General features: G+C 37.2%; 1 protein-coding gene across 1 annotated transcript; it reads left to right on the forward strand.

Annotated features, from left to right (window-relative positions):
• The first annotated feature begins 640 nt into the window (after positions 1–640).
• Positions 641–17914, forward strand: LOC148836132 (uncharacterized). The gene is made up of 5 exons (XM_088914657.1): positions 641–690; positions 6411–6580; positions 10566–10588; positions 12806–12840; positions 16783–17914. Exons 2-5 carry the CDS (start codon positions 6552–6554, stop codon positions 16945–16947), a joined length of 252 nt encoding a protein of 83 aa, XP_088770783.1. The 5' UTR covers positions 641–690; positions 6411–6551; the 3' UTR covers positions 16948–17914.
• The last annotated feature ends 1365 nt before the right edge of the window (positions 17915–19279 follow it).

A 19279-nucleotide genomic window follows, 5' to 3' on the forward strand; every position in this document is an offset into this window, starting at 1 on the left:
TTGGGAACCTTCGGGACAGAGTGCTCTTTGAATACTACGATTTATTACTACAAATCTGAAAAAAAAGTTCTAATTGGCTGCCAACATTGCTGTACAGAAATATTTTAACTATGGAGTTTATCTTTATTTGAAAATTAAAAGTGATAAAGTGATGAAAACCACGTAATTTGAAAAACAATAAGAAGCCAGAGAGCATCTGAGGTTCTTAGAACTGTGACATCCCCTCAGCCCATATGATGGCGCTGTAAGTATATTGGAGACTTGCGAAGTCAGAGGAAGGGGGTAAAGTTGGGAAACCACAGAAAAGCTTGCTGCTGAGGACGGACCCTGTAAGGCAGTAAATGAAAAACAACAACATTTGGACTTTTTTATTTCATGATAGAGGCGACGCCCCGCAAAACAACATGACGATCACATTATTAAATAATTAAATAATTTCATTACATAATTCTCTGCTTAGCAGACGCCCTTATCTAGTGATTTCTAGAATATGCAGTAATACAGTAAATACATACTCAAATACTGTAAAAAGTAAAACTACAAAAGGAAATACAAAACAATCAGGGATGAACATATTTAGAACCGCAGTGTCGCTGTAGAGCAGAGTTAAAACCACTTCCATCAAATGGCAAATGTGTGGATCGGTGATCGTTGATTGCACTGAAGAAGTAACCACTGAGCAGAGTGCAGGTTAGCGGGTGAAAATATTTGGGGTGTGTGGGGTACATCTCGGGTGAGTCGTGACGAGATGCCAAGAGGCTGTGAGGGACTGGGCAGTCCTTGTGTCACTGTGGACGGTTCTTTCTGCTGCCCGGCAGCCAGAGAAGACAGGCTTTCAGTGTCACTGAAAGTGAAACAGTTCCCCTTCTTCCCTGACCTCGCAGGCGAGATTGCGCAACTTCAGAGATTCACATGAACTTTGACGCGAAGTATGAATGATTAATGTGTGCCAGCATTACTGTGTTGAGAATTAGAAATGAAGATCATACATTTACGAGTTTTCAAGGCAATGTTCGTTGTTTATTTTGCCGTAAATTAAACAGCCAATTTACCGTAGTCTGAAGAATAGAAGTCTTAAGTTTGAAAGCGAATTTTTACGTGCCTGTTTAAAGCAGAGCTGCAAACATAAATTATGAGTGGCTGTGGACATTGCACCCTTAAGTTTATCTGCAGTAATATAAACATACCAAAGCCATAATATTAAATCTTACTTTCATCAACATTTTTAAAAGTAGGTCATTCATTTCTTTGCATATTTGTTCAGTCCACGTATTTCAGGGGTTCTTTTTCAATTTTAAAGAAATTTAGTTTTTATCTAAGGCTTTAAAGTATATTAAACAAGTTATTCCATCTGACAAAACATTAGCTAAACGTAAATAAAAACTACCCGGTTGGATTCTGGGCTGCACGTCGCTAGGATAGACCTACAGTAGCAGCTCATTGCTTGCATAGTCAGACATTATGGTACGTGCTTTCCACTTAAGTCATGGTCAAATGCAAGAGAGGGGTTTGTTCACAGAAGTGGTTACTGATTTCCTGTTTCTAGAAAAGTGCTGTGGTTTAAAACATTTCGACATGGATTGAAACCTATTCAGAAACCTCAGGGATTTGAAATTTGTATTAATTTATATGTCTGACCTTCAACAAAAAAACTTTGTGACGCAATTCATCACATATCCAGTTACATCCACTGTGCTTTTTTTCCAGACGATCATGTTGTTACATGTGTCTTGTCATGTGAAAATGACCATCCTGAATACCGTGACATTTATGTTACCTTTTATTATGCCTTTGTTAAGTACATGACCTAAACAACATATGGTCGGCAAAACACCAGGCACAAAATAGAGGAGACACAAACATGGCAGCGCCAGGTAACTTGAATAGTAAATCATGCAGGATCTGTGCAGGCTGAAAGCTAACATTTGCACCTTGGGGAGACAGAATGTGGACATTGGAAAAGACCTGTTTATAATTAATAATAATTGCTTACACTTATATAGCACTTTTCTGGACACTCCAGTCAAAGCGCTTTACAGGTGATGGGACTCCCCTCCACCACCACCAATGTGCAGCCCCACCTGGATGATGGGACGGCAGCCATAGTGCGCCAGAACGCTCACCACACATCAGCTCTTAGTGGAGAGGAGAGCAGAGTAAATAGGAGTAAACAGAGTAAATGTATAGGCTCGTTTAAATGTGGTAGGGCACTGTCGCACTTCCAGTCTAAAAGATTTGATGGAGAGAGAATAGACTAAGATGATGCTCATTTACAGTGCTAACCAGCACCCTATGCACTGTGTTTTGGGGGTAACAATGAACTGTACTCGAGGGGTTTCATTAATTGGTCTTAGCAAGCATAAGGACCAGAGGTGTCTTTTTGAGTGACAGCTAAAGTATATTATTTTTTGCTTTTGCATATATGCATTCATTTGCAAAGTGATTTTACAGTTTTACAATTTTTTTACACTATGTTTTGTGATAAGATACATTGCTTTTGTTATTCATTTCACTGCGGATGCCAGTCCTAGAACATGGCAATACGACGATTCACCATCCTGTTAGGGCCGCTATCGTAACACTATGCTCCAGGGAAATTTGCTTCTATTTCAAAACCCATTACTATGTTTGAATATGGAAAAACATGACTTCCTACACCTTTTTTTCCTCTTCAGTTTGATTGGCAGCATCATTCTTTGATGAACAATTTTAGCAAATGAAGAGCAAATTCTGCACTAGAGTAAAAAGCTGTGAAAAACCCTCTATTATTGTTTATAAATAGTGTTATACGGCCCTAGGAAAACCAGCTTGCTGCTGTAAGTTGGAGCTTTTGGACCAGTAGAGGGAAATCTTTCTTCTGGATCAATCAATCAATTAAAGTTTATTTATCAAATGCACAACAATACAGCGTGCAGCAGTAATTGCTGGCAATGAAATGTCTTTTCTGTGAGCTCACCAGGGGGGCAATGAAAATAAAAATCACAAAATTAAAAGAATAGAGTATGGTTACATGATAATAGTGCAATAAAAAAAAACTCAATATAAATAGAATTGCTACATATCCATTTCCACATCACATATTGCAGTATGTTGGAGTCACTATGCTGCAGTAAGTGGTGTCCAGAGAATATCAACCAGATACATTCCTGATTTCAATTGAATTTCCTGTTTGGAGGGGGTACTTTTTAGTCTTGAACAGGGAAGACCAGAAGAGACCCTTGATTCAAGTATTCAGATACATCTAGGGAATTTGATATGTAAACAAAATGGTCTTCTTCAGATTTAAGAATGAAATACAAATCAAAGGACACAATTGGAAGAGAAGAGGCAGCATGTAAAATGGAGACCAGGAGACATGTCTTGACATAAAGGGTTGTGGAAGTCTGGAACAAGCTACTACATTGTTAAAGCCAATACTATCACTTTTTTCAAGAAACTGGTTAAAATCCTTGTATCAATTGAGTGGTAAAACTTTTACAAGCTCGATGGGCCAAATGTGTCCTCTTCTTTGCAAACTTTATGCTCCTATTTGTTGTACTTTTTATTTTATTAAAAATGCAACATAAGCTTCTGTGCTGCTTTGCAAAAGCAGCTGTTGACGTAAGTGTCAGCCAGGAAGCTCAGAAATAAAAAAATATGTATTCGTACTATAACACAACTGTGTTCTATAAGTTCTGAGACGTTACAACCATAATATTTGCATTAAAAAGACAGAGAACAAGGCTTTATTGGAAAACTTTCCGTCTCTCTTTAGCAAGGAGACTGGACATGACAGAGCTGCTCTCATGAATTTTGCTAACAGGCTACAAGCTAGTATAGAATATTTAAAATGTATGGACATTGATATATGCTTTGTTAGTTGCCACAGGCAACCAGCACATTTGCACAGGCTGTCAGCCTTTCCCAACCCTGTGCAAACTTGCTTGGGAGCATCTATGAATTGGCTTCATTACTTTGCTCTCCTCCCCACTAATAGCTGATGTGTTGTGAGTGTTCTGGTGCACTATGGCTGCCATCGCATCATCCAGGTGGATGCTGCACATTGGTGGTGGTGGAGGGGAGTCCCCATTACCTGTAAAGCGCTTTGAGTGGAGTGTCCAGAAAAGCGCTATATAAGTGTAAGCAATTATTAATTATTATTATTATCTCCCAAAGGCCATACATTTTTCAGTCTCAATCAGGCAGTTGAGCAGACTTTTTAAGGCTTTACCCCTGCTTATTCAGTGCTGCGGCATTGAGCTAAGTGCTCAGTGACAAGCATTGCAGTACTGAACCACTCAGCCCTTTTTATTTTTTGCTGTCTCCTCCAAAGCTACGGCTCCCAAGCTTTCCCTGCTGCTGTTCCAGAGAATCCCATTCCGCTGGGAGCCTCTACATTATCCAGACGAGTTCGTTCCAGCCTGCCTCTCCAATTCTAACAGCTGTATTCAAGCCAGTCAAGCCTCTTCTGGTTCACATTATTTCATACATGTCCATTTTTCAATCAGCCTGCATTATTACTTCATCATCTCTCATTTAGCTTCTCTCCCACCAAGCCTTTCCGAAGACTCCTGAGGCTCCACTGTGAACCTGCGCTTGAATCTCAACTTGTCTTTCACCCGGCCCTGAGATCTCAGAGACTGCAGCTTCACAGTTTCATTTGGTTTTCTCAGGAATGAAAAATGATATGTATAATTTTATGATGAAGTTCCAACATTTCAAATGATTTGTGATGTGATATTAATAAATTCTAACAAATGTATACATGGCCAATTAAGACTTCAAAAAATCTTTAACAATCCACACTTTCATGGAAATTGTTCCAACCTTTATCCTCACCCTAATAAACTTACACACACGCTGTTTAGACTTTTTTATGGTGAGCTGCTTTGGAGATAAAGAATATGAAAGTCACAAGAGGGGTGTTGGTCAGAGGGAGTGGAGCAGGGTTTTTACTACAGCTCAGCTTTGTCAGATCGGCGTGTTTGTAAGCCGGGCACAAAACAGGAATTACAAGGCTGAACAATTGCACTTTTCATTATCACGGTTATGTTTTTTTTTCTCTGGAATATCAAAGGAGGATTTTGCATATGCATAACATGCAAAATCAATAAGAGAAATACCCGCACAAAAAACAAACAATATGGAAAGAAAGCACTGTTTGTGTTTGGCTCCACTCATTTCTAGGCATCTGCTCTGTGAATTCAAGGTGTCCAGATCATTTTTCCTGTCAGGTTTGTGTTACCCCAGGTAACAGAGGCAAAATTGAACAATTAACTGTTTTAATTTTTGTTTAAAATTCAATACTCACTGTACAGTACATATTTCTAATATGACGAGGCTAATTTTTTTTTAGGGAATGCTTTCTGTGGAAACGCTGTGCATGTTTTCATTGAAGGCCTTTTCTAAAAAATATTCCTCACCTTACAGGCATTTGTTTCACTTTAACATGATCCCTTTTATATAATGGAATATAATGGAATCGCTTTGTGCTTTGTGCTTAACATAACCACATTAATTAGATCAGAGCCTCCTTAGCATGTTTAATAACCTGCCCCTAAATGGACGTTTTGTTCAATTTAATAAATTCAGTAGTTAATTTAAGTCAGGAATGGCCAAGTGGCTCCTTAGAGCCGAAGTGTGTTGGTATTTTCATTTCATGTGAGCACTGAACTACTTGACTGAACAAATCACTTGCTTCAGTGGTCAATATTGTTCTATAAGAAAAAAACAAAACCAAACAAGCAAAAAGAAGTCCTCTGGCCTATTTGGTGGTTAATAGCTCATCCAGGCATTTCTTGAAAATAGCCAGGGTAATGGCTTTAAAGAAGCTCCTTCTGTTCTCTTTTGTCTTCAGCAACATTGCTTGGTATCTTGTACCAGATTGCCAAAACCCCATTTGTGAAGAAATACCTCCAGTTCTTAGTTTTGAATGCACTTCCACGTAGTTTCCACTTGTATGTGTAGTTTGTGTTTCAAATGTTGAGAAGGTGATGATTTAAAGGAGACCAGTTAAACCAGTTTGGTTGTGATAGATAATTAGTACTGTATATATGCATAAAACCTGCGGAGTGACTTTTAATCATTAGTTTTGTTGGTTAGAGCTCAAATTCAAATTGTTTTTATATCATGTTACCTGTAGCAAACCATAATTCTCTTTCATGTGAGTTTCATGTGGGACAATAAAATGTGCAGAAAGTTTGCTGTAATTTCATATTTATAGCAATCAAAGCTCCAAAACATTTCCAATGTAAATCAACTTTCATGCTTTTCATGCTTTTTTTTTTTTTTCAATTGCATCAGATGTTCCAGTGCAAGTATAACAGGCACAGAGGAGGATAAAAAAAGTAATAGCACAGACGGCTAAAAGAAGCAGAAGACTACAGGAAGTGACAGTGCTTTATAACCGCGCTGTTTCTCTTTCCTTTCAGTTCATCTCTCTTCAGTTCAGATCCCCTGACTGCCTGTCACCTGAAGTTTGCCTGCTTGATATTGATAAAGTCTCTAGACTTTGAACAATAAATGCATCATTCTCTTGGTGGAGCATCTGGGGTATGAATGAGGACTGAGATATGGGAAACTGCTGCTGTGCGAGGAACAGGTCAGTGTGCTCTTCCATTACCTCTCCATCACCACTCATATTAGGCAGAAGAATACCCTCTTACGAGGGCTGGCTAGGAAAGCCCAGCACTTTTTTGTACTTAAGAGGTGTTGTTCCAGTCATTAATTTTTGAGTAAAAGATCTGAATCAAGTGACACTGCATGTCTGCCAGACAAAAAACAAAATATGCACAGTTAAAAGCTTTTGTGCTTCATGGTAATAAGAACTATATGCCTTCCTCTTAATTATTTTTTTGACTATTCACAGTTCTTTTTCCTGAATTTCAGTTGTATAACAATTTATTAGGTAATTTTTATTATAATAATTGTTGTTGTTGTTTTTATTGCACGTTATTGCAGGATAATATAGACTAGAGTATTCATGTAAAAGGGCACTTTCACTCACCAAGAGCATGACTGTGTGATAGATTATTGGTATGATTATTTGGTATAAAGAATCCCACAAAGGAACTTGAAACATTGTTCTTCCACGAACTCTGGTGTAAATGTATAAAAGAGTGAATCCGAGCGAAAGACAGATAGATTTAATAGATTTTGGAAGGAGACGGGGCACCCGCGGTCTTTACGGTCTACGTTGCACACAATGTTTCTAGAACTGAAAAATAAACAAGGGAGGAGAAGAATATCGATATATATTTGCATGCCTTCTATGTTAGCATTGTGTGCAGCATGGATGGACAATGACATGGAAAAAAGTCGGCAAACAAAAGGGCAAAATGCACTGGAGAAAGAAGCTGTTTAAATCCACTGTCAGCATTGAACTGTAGGACTCAACGTGTGACAGATTTCACATCAGAATACATAAAACAGCAGAGTAAAATCTCTGAAACCTTTTTATCTGGGTCAATTTTGGTTTTTCTAGCACTACAGTACTGTATATAAACATCAAATAATGTTTTCTAAGTATTTTTAAATGATAAATTAATCAAGTTGAATAACACAAATCCATACACTTTTGAGGGATCTCTAGAGTAGTTGTTAAATAAAAATCAGTTTAAAAATTGTCAAGTCAGAATATAAAAGCCCTGAAATATTTGTCTCCATACTATTAGAGAGTTTGAACGTCACTGATGGGTTGATGCCTTGTGAAATAGATCTGAAAAAAAAAACTCCCAGGTCAGCTCATTTCTGCGTGTATTTGAAATAAAAATCAAGAAGCAAGGAGAGAATAAATTCTGTTAGTCACTATCCAGTTTGCACCCTAATTAATTTCACTTTTGTGAGACATGTTTTGACGTGCAAGAAATTGATTGTTGTAGCTGTACATTGTAGTGAAAACTGTAAACATAAAATTTAAAATTTTAACTTTTCAACAGAATACCAATGATGTCCTCGGAGACGGTTAACTCTTAATACATTCCCTTTGCTCACAAAACAGTGATGGCTTCTTGCATTTGGTCCATTCACTCTTAGATTTATAAAATAATGTTTCTACCATTGCTTTGGCACATTTTATACTGTAAATAACTTGTTTTGTTTTTTTTTGTGCAAAACTCCTTATCACAAAATCCCAAACTCCTCACTGCTGCAACAACAACAAAAGTAAAACCCTGCAACCAATGAAAAATACAAATTTTGGAACAAAATGTGAGAAAAATATCATGTAAAAGTAAAGTACTTTACTAAAACCCTATGGAGTTCATACTTAACAAATATTCTTATTGAAACAAAAATACCGTGAACCACAGCGTGCCAATCTCTGATCTTCAGCTTGAGGCCACACATGCTCTTCCACATGGTATCTGAAGTCCATGGTAGAAAGGCCCCATGGAATAAATTTGTTTGAAGGTCTAATTCATGCCTGGTCCAGCTGCCCTATGATGTCATCACACTCCATTCTGATGAGGGCCTCAGGAGGAGGCCGGCAATCTTATACTCTCTACCTACAGGCAGGAGAGAATTCCTCTCTAGGGCTGAGAAATGAGGTACAAGTTGGCAGGAACTTCATGGTAAACTCTGCCATGTGCTGCAGGCTAGTCTTGTAGTGTAATGCATGCCAATTGTTTATGTTATCCTGGATCACAACAAATGTAAATCCTGCATTTGGATGAACAAGGTAATTGTGCAGTGTATCCAGAAAATATTACAGTAGCAGAAGGGCTGTTGAACAGTTCCAGCACAGGGTTTCATGCCTGAACTCCATTATCTGACATTGTAGCAATGTTATATTCCCTCCACACTGTCCTAGCACACTGGAACATATCTTACTCACTACAGCGCAAACGTTTGTCCAGATTAATGTTTCATCAACATACAGATACTCGTGATAACCAGCACTCATACCCAGCTCCATCCTTCTTTGAAAACAAAGATTTATTTGCATGAGGTACTCGATTACACACTTCACAGAACAACATCCATGACTTTGCTGTTGCACTCTTGAACATAGCTCACATACCACATTTATGTACAGACAGACATGTTAAATTCTTATTTACAAGGCATCTTGCTGTTCTTATCAGGACTGCAGTAAAAGTCTCGTCACTCCCACCCCTGGCTTTATGCATTTAATTCTAAACTACAGAAGATCAACACAAGCATAGTGATTTTACACCAATACTACAGTAATTTCAATTGTTTCAGCAATTTATGTAATACTGCAAGAATACCATAATACCATACAGTACTGTATATTTGACTTATTGATCCTCAGTGGAAAATATTCTAGCAACTGTGGCTACAGCAGGCCTCCTTGGATTTCTCATGTTGCTATGAGAAGTGGCCAGTAGCTGTTGGTTTAATTTCATTTGAGATCACGGCACATATTTGTTTTTGACCTTGACCACAACTGAAAGCTCAAGCTCAATTAATGAGCACGTTCACCTCCAGCAATTTTGTGACCATGTCTGTCACAAATTTCCTTATAGTCCATTATCAATTGTCACTGATTATTATCCATTCTTTTGCCTCGTATTCTCACATGGAAATGTCCATTTGCAATAATTATTACCAAAAAATAATTCCATGAATTGCAATCTGCTATTTAAATTTTATACAAGCATTTTATACAATGGAGTAGATCTTGTAAGTGACAACAAATTCTGCTGCACAGAAAGAGTTTGTGCTTAAGACCGAAGTTACCACATGCTCTCTGATTTGTAACAGTAAAACTTGGGCTGTCAACAAGGGGTCCAGGATTTATCGTCTGGGTCACCAGAATTAAAGGGAAGTCTAAAATGTAACTTAAAGTCAACTTTCTGACCCAGCTCTGCTTTTAATATTTGTTATAGAATCAATAGTGGCAGCATTATTTTTATATACAGTATGATAAAGATAGACTTCAGTTTAGATGGAGGAAAAGTAATTTCTAAAGGGAGAGGGAATTCTTGAAAAGGGCTTTTACGATTAAAAAAGGTTGAATGTCTCACAGGAAAGCAACTGAGTTTTACTGTAAGGACTGTTTGTGTCCCTCTGTGCATTTGCATTCTGCCACTTTTTACAACTAGTGAAAATCATTTCTAGTCATGGAGGTTCATAGTCCACCAGGTTTTCCAGGTAACTTATAATTTCCAGTGAGTAATGATCTGGGAACAGTGGCAATGGAGGCCAACTAAGTGAACAACCGATTAAATGGGCACAAGGCAGGATTCACCCTGGACAGGACTTCAGCTCATTGGAGGGCAGACAGACACACTCATTTGAGGGCCAGTTTTCCCAGAACTCAGTTAATGTACCGGTGTTTTCGGGTTGTGGGAGGAAATTGGAGAACCCAGGGCAAACCCACATGAACACAGGGAGAACATACTGTACTGTAACTTCACGCAGTAAGTTGTAACAAATTGTCATAAATAACATTCGATTGAGAAGTCATTCCAAATAAATACATTTCAGCCCTGCTTACAAATATCTAATTTGTTTGTCTACTTATGAAACCTATTTTTTATTGTTTTTTGGAAACCTAATTTAATATGCATATTCCAAATATGAGACAATATGTTGTAAAAATACCTGTTTTTCTTTCTTAGGAAAACAAAAGAAGATGCCACAGGTAATATTTCAATTTATTTGCTGATCAGTATCTTAAATGGTGCAATAGGTGTAATTATGATCGAATGAATTCATTAAATTGCCTCATGAATTAAAAAAAATAGCTTTGAGCTAGATGTAAAAATTAAAATGAACACAATCTGTCTTTGACTGTTTTGGCTTTAGTACATTACTTATATCGTTATTGCTGCTTTTTAAATTTGCTGGTTTTACAGTAAAATAAGGTATTTATTTTCCTTACTACAAGCCATTTAAGTCTATAGAATGATATGAACACTGAGTACAGTAACCCTTTATCCTTGTAGGACTAAACTAATTGGTAGTCAGTAGCTAATTCACCCAAGGATCTGTTCCTGCCATTTCTTTATATATAGAATATAGAATTGCCTCCTGTTCTCAATTTTAAATGCTCTTCTTCTTACAGTTGACATTGTCAATGCCTTTGAGGATTTTAAAAATCCAGTTTTATGAGTATTAATCCTTTATGACCAACGTCATTGAAAGCATTCACAAAAATAAAAAAAAATATACCATATCACAGTATGGCCCATTGGTATTCATTAAGGATGTTGCTTGTTCAATATTAAGCAAAACCTACCTATTCTAAATTCTTGCTGCCTATCCCTGAAATCCTATGATCATGCAGGAGATCTAGTTCTAATTATTGACTCTAAAACTTGCAATTCTATAGACATCTGACATGTTGGAATTTAATTACCTGGCTTGGTTTTGTTGTTTGTTTCATAGATAGACACCCAATTAGTGATTTTTCAGACAGTGCATTTTAACTGTCTTTAGTATCAGTTAGACCATTTTTTTAAACAAATGATAAATAACATAACTCTTGTTTCCTAAAGAACAAATAGTGAAAATTCACTAGACCCAGGTGATTTGTTTATCTAAAGTGTTTCTAGTTTGTCTCAAATTTTTGATTCCTCTATGCTAAAAGTATTTAATATAGAACTTTGTCTTGAATTATTCTTGTATATCTTGGTCTAATATATGCTAATCACATAGCATACAGTATATACACAGTACTGCTAAGAAAGTAAGCTAAGAATAGACTTTGTGGGTAATACATTTGGTCCTGCGGTCATGCTGTTGACTTACAGTTTAGAAAAAAAGAGCATTAGATGTTTGCTAATAGAAATACATTTGAAAAACGTAGTTCATTCAGACTGCTCCAGTCAGTGCACTGATATATAATTGAGTATCCAGGTCATTGTTGTGAATGAAAATTTGTTCTTCAGTGATGTACCTGGTAAAAATAAAAAACGAAATAAGTTATTTAAAGTATTAATTTGAGAAGTGTGTAAGCAACGTGAGACAACTATCAAATCATAAAATGTCCAGATTGGTTCCAGCTGGTTGCCCTCATTAAGAATCCAAAAATAAAACTAAAAATAAATCAAACTAAAATTAAAAAATATATAAAACTGCGGCAAAACTGTGTTTCCACACTCGTCTCCCTGAATGTCCAGATGCAAAGATTGATTCAGCTGAAGATGTGACATGAAAAATGTTGGAAAAAATATCTCTATGTGGATCTGATGTCACTAATGTTTTGTCCAGAGACTCTTCTTCTGTTCGAGATCACAGGACACTCACAGAAAGCACAGTGATTTCAATGAATATAAGATGCGCTTACATCACAAACTTCAAGTAAGGAGTCTAAGAAAGCTTTAAGTTAGAGACGATCACAGAAGCCATAGCTTAAGGGCAAGCTAGAGCCAATAATTTTTGAGAAGTTACCAGGCGCTCAGTCTTTGCTGATTGTCTGAGGAAGAATCTTACAGATATAGTATCTTAATTAAAACTAATCCTGTGTTAAGAAGTGCATTACTCGCTAGTCAGTTCCATGTGTTTGAAGACAATTGGGAAATAAAGTCTTTATTATGTAATGTTGTAAGTGCAGGCTGCATTAACCGATGTTATTAGTTCCTTGTCAGGTGTGATGTACTGTATGTACACACCTCTTACACCCAAACAGGAACAAGCACAGCACCTCCCAATCCACACCAAGCAATGTTTACAATGCAGATCCCTATCTCTAATGTAACAAAGATAGCATGCAAGTAGTAGAGTTCTTGCAATGAAGTTACATTAAAAACAAACTTCCTCAGCTGTGTTGTTGTTCTGTTTCCATGCTAAGCTGGTCTGCTCTCAACTCTGAACATTCATTTTTATGACAGTTTTTTTTTCTTTTCTTTCAATTTAGGGGAAAATGACAGAAGTACTGCAGATGCAAACAATGTGAGTATAACTATTTTTTTTCAGCCAGTTCTGTCTAAATTTGCAGAAGACACCCAGGGGACAGCACAGGAATGCATGAAGTCAAATTGAGCAGAAAGGGATATTGATATTGTTCTGATTGCCCAGTAGGTTTGCTCTTCAGCAACATTTAGTTTTGCTAAATGTTGTATGCATCCACCATCATCCTCTCCCATTGCTTCTGTTTAGATAAATATTCCTCAGTCTTAGTGTTACATCAAGAAATAGTTTCATAAAAGCTCTTCAAACCTTATGAAATAAGGAAGATTCCTTTTTTAACCAGGGGTTCCATAGTATAATACATCATCACAGTGCTGCAAGTGTTTAATTCACTTTGGAATTTGCTTCTGCTATTTAACATCCACACTCCTTGTTTCTTTACAGTAGAATGTTAAAAATCTTTCTGCTTTATAAGATAAGATAAGATCATTTCATTGGCCATATACAATTTCTTGCATTAAGAAGTCATCTTTTCGCATACCCCAACTTGCTCTCCATGAGACACACAGACAGGGAGAGAAACTTGGTGTCAGAGCACAGGGTCAGCCATTTATACGGCGCCCCTGGAGCAGCTGGGGTTAAGGGCCTTGCTCAGGGGCCCAACAGAGTAGGATTCCTCTGCCGGCTGTAGGATTTGAACTGGCAACCTTCCAGCCACAGTTGCAGATCCTTAGCCACAATAATTACTGCACATACAGCAAAGTAAAATAAATGCTTTGAGTTATTTGTGGAGCTCTCCTAGCTAAACTGGAAGCAGAGCAATAGGTTGCCAAGTTTTTGTAAGGTGCACAACATCTGAAAGCACCAGTATTTCATTATCAAAAAAGCTTTGTTCCAGGTGGGTTGCAAAGGCCACCAGAGAGGAAACATCACATCTCTGATGTGAAAAGATGTAATGATGGTTTTCGTGGAAACTGAGTATGGGTCTGAAACTGAGTTTTCCTGGAATAAGAACGCATCCCCTAATCAAGCACGATCAACCACAGCTCCACTTGTTCCATGTCCTATTGTTCTTTCTGCTATTTGTTTGGCCTTCTGCCTTCCTCATCTCCTTACCAAGATTCTTCAGGCATAACAGAAAATGAATCAAACAAATCAAAAGTATAATCAGAGGTTCATCCCACTCTGAAGGATAGAAAGATAGAGTAAACTCCTCTAAAGTTTTCAATTCTAGACTGGAAAAATGTGTTGCATATTATTGGTTCCTAAAGATATTATGAGACACTGCAAATTCTTTTTGTAAGATGTACACCTCTTTAGTTCATGTTAGTAACTTATCATTTGCAAGAACTAAGCCTATATTTTTTGTGAGTCACAAAGCAAAACTGAACTTATGACCTTATCCCTTAGTAATAGATGTTAAGTAACTGACTCAGATGTTCCATCCAAAATGAAATCTATTAGGTTTCATCACTGAGAAACTAGAGAATATTTTCAGCAAACATGATCTAGAAAGCATGCAAGTGCTTTACATATGTTGCAGCGTCTGAATCTGTAATATCTGCCGGTGGAACTACAAGGACCGATGTACAGTACAACAATGTTGTACAGTAGGTCTGTAAGTGGTGGATGATTAAGGGAAAAAATTCTAAAAAACAAATGTCATACATCTACCAAGATTAAGCAATCTACAATGATTTAGACATGCAAGTACAGAAAATCCTCAATGACTATTCAGCTGGTTTTTCACAATGTGGTATAACTGACAAGCAACCACAAAGCAAAAAAACAAAACAATGATTAATAGAATAACTAAAAAGCCTAAAAGCAGGTGCTCATTGCATGCATTTGTTGTATGGTGGAATAATGGGCTATGCACCTTGCGCCCACACATGGGGACTCATGCACTGTGTCTGTGAGTGATTTAAATATGCTTTTTAAAAATTTTGTCACAGAAATAAATACATGTTCACTGAAGCAAAAGTATCTAGAAGTCGCCCTCTGTGTGCTCACAAATGTTGCTGTGTTAATAATGTGTTCATGTTTCCTTAAGTCATTTGTATCTCTTTTTTTGTGTGTGTGGGTTTTCTGCAGATTGGGGTTATCATTATCCTAATCAGGTTTCCACTGGTGACAGCTCTGATCACATATGACTGTGGTTATATTTTATCATAATTATCATAAAATTTCAAATTTCACAGAATAAAGGCTTCAGCTGCTTCGTCACTTTTCAATGTTGTATTTTACAAGCACACAAAAGATTGTAGTTTAGCACTGGTCTTAGAATCTTAGTTTAGGAAGAGTTTCCGTCAAGAGTTAATGAAAAATTATTTAAACTATACTTTGAACTATACTGTACAAAATATGTGAGTGGTAAAGAGTTTACAATCCAGTCTTCAAAACTGTAAGACTAATATCCCAGTGGTGATACATCAAGGTTGCAAATTAAATTTGCCTGTTACAAAAATTAGAACATTCATTTAATTGGCTAGCTTACATTGGTATCATGGAACCCTCTAAACACAGTCATTAATGTTGTGAGTTTGTTGCAAATTGTGTAGTTGTAGTTGAAAAATAAGAAGTTAAATTTAGAAAAATTAAAAGAGCAAACATGTTAGTTCTGTTTTGTTTTGCTCCTTGAATTTTAAACTTAGTTCTTACTTGAACTGAGGCTTAATAATTCAAAATGAATATGTTTTAAATATTCAGTGATTTAGTATTTATTATTTAATTATTAGGTTAGTGATACTATGTGATAGTATAAAGGATTGTGATTTGTTTGCGTTCATGGAATTTAAATGCCTAGTTTTAAAATTAGGAAGGTTTCCCAAAGCTTAAGGTCCTTACTCTAGCTTAAAGGCAGACTGGAAGTCTGTCTGGCCCTCTTTCCTGTTAGCTTTATAATGCTTCAAATGCTATCACTTGCTACTGCTTTTGGTCCTAATCTGTGTGTAAACACTGTAATGACCACAGCTGTCATACTAACTGCTAACTGTGTATGTGTTAGGCAAAAAAAAAAGAATGAAACAACAAATACAGCCCTCAAAAGTTTTCTTAAATGTATATTCTTTATACAAATATATCTTTATATGTATATATTTATAGTTCCATAGCCTTCATTTTTATACACAAATCATTAATTGCAATGTGGAAAGCTGTTGTGATAAAAATATTACAAAAGGCAAGTTTCCCTTAGAAGTTGTGAGCTTTTCTTGAAGCGTGTTTTGAAATCTTTCATCACACGCTAACAACTCTGCATTCATATCACAGTCTTGATGGCCACACTAGCACTTACATTTCATTCCATTTGTTTTCTGCTTCTTCCGATTCAGGGTCATCCCAGCAATCAACATGGGCACTCCAGTACCTTTTAATCACTTTTGTGTTTTGTAGGTAGAAAATATGAAACACACAGTTGTGATAAAGTTTGTGTGGAATAATTTGTATTCCTGCACTAATTGCTTCTAAGTGTGATCTGATCTTCATCTAACTCATAATAATAGCTAAACAAAATCCAATTAAACAAATACACAAAAAATTGTACCTTTTCTTGTCTATATTGAACACATTGTTTAAACATACACTGTCTATGTTGGAAAAGGTATGTACTACTAACATACAGTAACAAGTCAGGGTCTCGGCTTCAATAACTTGTCTAGAACAATAATCTTGTTCCAGACTCCCACAATCCTTTGCATAAAAACATAAGAAGAGCTACAAACAAGACAAGGCCATTCAGCACATCCAACCCATTTAGTAGTTTGTAACAAATAGATCCAAGGATCTCATCCAGGAATTTCTTGAAATAACCTAGCGTATTGGCTGGGGATTTTGCTGTAATAGACCTCAGCATACTGCCATTCATGGAGAAAAGAAGGTGCTGATGTGTAATCTCTGAGGTGTAATCTCATTAGAGTGGAAGATGTTTTTAACCGCTGCCTTCTCCTCACTCAATTGTTCCTTTTTAAATCTTTCTTCTGACAGAAAGAGGATGTTTTGTATGCTACAATCGACCATGGAGAGGGGGTCAGAACGTTTGTGCAGCCCTGTGATGACCACTGTGAATACACCACTGTCATCATGCCACCTGCAGCACTGAAAGGGTCTAGTAAAGAGGACTGTAATGATGATTATGTTCTAATGAATTAGTTTTAAATTCTGAGGGATCCTTATGAAGTCTTTGTCCCTGCTTTATTAAATGTATACATACCCCTTTAATGTTCAGACACCACACAGTTTGGCAGATAAACTCAATGCATTCCCAATCTAATCTATGTCCAACACTATCACCAGATATGTTTATGATCCAGGAATCAGTCCAAGGTCATGGGGAGTTAAAGGATATTTCCTCCTTTCCAATGTCAATGGGCGGCCTTGTGGCCATGTAGATTGGCAATACCTATCTTTAGAGATGCTCAGTGTGAATTCTGGTCGAAGAGATTTTACAGGTGCTTGGTATGATTTAGACTAACACTCTTTTGGTGTGACATGACTTCCTGCCCACGTGACCAGTTGATTGTTCCATTGAAAGAGTTTGCCACCACAGTCGGCATTCAACCATGTTGCTCCCCTGAGTTTGCGTCAGCTGAGCCCCCATGGCCAGTGGTGCACAAAGAAGACAGACCACAAAAGAGACAGAAGAAAGCAGCTGGAGAGAGTAGAAGGGAGGAGAGCCAATACTACATCCAGTTTCAACAGTGACAGAGTTGGGGACTTGGGCACTGAAGACTAACAACTTAGATAGAGGCAAAGGAGCTGTGTGTTAAATTGTGAAAATATTTAAGTTTGTGTTTAGAAACATGCCTGTCTGCGACTGTTACTCTTGTTTTAATTTTTGTTGTTTATATTCTGAATTATTGGTATCAAAGGCTGCCTCCTTTCAGCCTCAGTTTAGAGTACAATTAAAGCAGTGGATAATAACTGATTTTCTAAAAACAGCCTTACTTTTGTCAAGACAGAGACTTAACTCTAGTTCTGAAGATACTACAGTAGATCAATGTTAGAGATCTAGTAAGGAAGTCTAAAGTACATGTAATTGGGCCACAGAGCTTACTCCTGTTGTAAATATTAGTTTTATGTTGGTTGTAGTTTTGTGTAATAAATATTTGCCCATTAATCTCTTGTCTCATTAATTTTTTATAAGCATTAGCAGAAATTTCCAAAAGGGTGCGAAACCTCGCTCATAATTCTCTCCACACGTGGGGGAGTTTTATTATTTAACTTTCATAACTTTTTCTATACTCAACATGGTGTCAAGAGTAACTAATCTTTGACTCATTTTAACCTTTAATTACTAGTAATGCTTCCCTTTTGTGTTACAATCAACTGAGTATTTTGCTACAATAGTTTTCTAAATTTTCCTTGAAAATGAAAAAAAGCACAAGAATGACAGGAGTACAAACCACAGTTCTCAAACCATCTTTTCCAACAGTATAGAATCACCCCAACAATCAATATGGAACAAAGTTCAGGTGCAGCAGATATTTCAGGAAGAATCATATTTTCGTTTTGTATGTACTCTGCTGGGAAGTCTCAGGTGCTGATAAAAATGAAGGACTGGAAGATGAGAGAACCATCTCCTTCATTCGCCCTGCCCCCTGGTACAACAACTATCTGCGATCCATGAAGGCAGCCACTCACAAACATGAGTGTAGGTGGCGTCTTTCTGGCCTAAATGTACATTATCAGGCTTGGAGAGATTACTTATCTGAATATAAGGTTACTATAGAGTCTGCTAGATCCACCTACTTCTCACATCATTGAAAATCACCAAAACAACCCCAGACACCTTTTCTCCACCATCAACAGACTACTCAAGCCAAACTGACCCACCACATTACCTGCCTCATCCCAACTTTACAACACATTCTTAGATTTCTTTAGTTCTAAGACTGACAACATCCAGCATCACATTCTCTCCACTACGCATACCATTTCCATACCTCCTCCCTCCTCATCCAACTTCTCTGGTTCCCTTCTCTCCAGCTTCTCTCTTTTTGACTCAGCATCCCTCAATAAACTAGTTACACACATGAAACCCACCACATTTGTTCAGTCCTGTTTCTCTTCTCTCTGTCCCATTGTCCTCAATATTATACATGAATCCATGAGCACTGGCATTGTACCAGTGGTTCTCAAAACTGCTGCTACAGTATTACCCCCGTGCCAAAAAAGCCTAACACGGCTCTTGACAATCTTAACGATTTTCGCCCCATCTCCAACTTACCATTTCTTGCTAAAATTCTAGAACGTGCTGTCACACTTCAGTTACATAACCACCTCATGACAAACAACCTTTATGAATCCCTCCAGTCTGGCTTCCGTCAACTTCACAGCACAGAAACTGCCCTGGTCAAAGTCACTAACGATCTAATAGCATCTGATTCTGGTTCTCTTTCTATACTCATCCTTCTTGATCTCAGTGCTGCTTTTGACCATAACATCTTACTTTCTCGTCTTGAGACTATGTTTTGAGTTTCTG

The sequence above is a fragment of the Atractosteus spatula genome, chromosome 4 (assembly GCF_055471065.1).
Source record: "Atractosteus spatula isolate fAtrSpa1 chromosome 4, fAtrSpa1.hap1, whole genome shotgun sequence".
Classification (NCBI taxonomy): Eukaryota; Metazoa; Chordata; class Actinopteri; order Semionotiformes; family Lepisosteidae; genus Atractosteus; species Atractosteus spatula.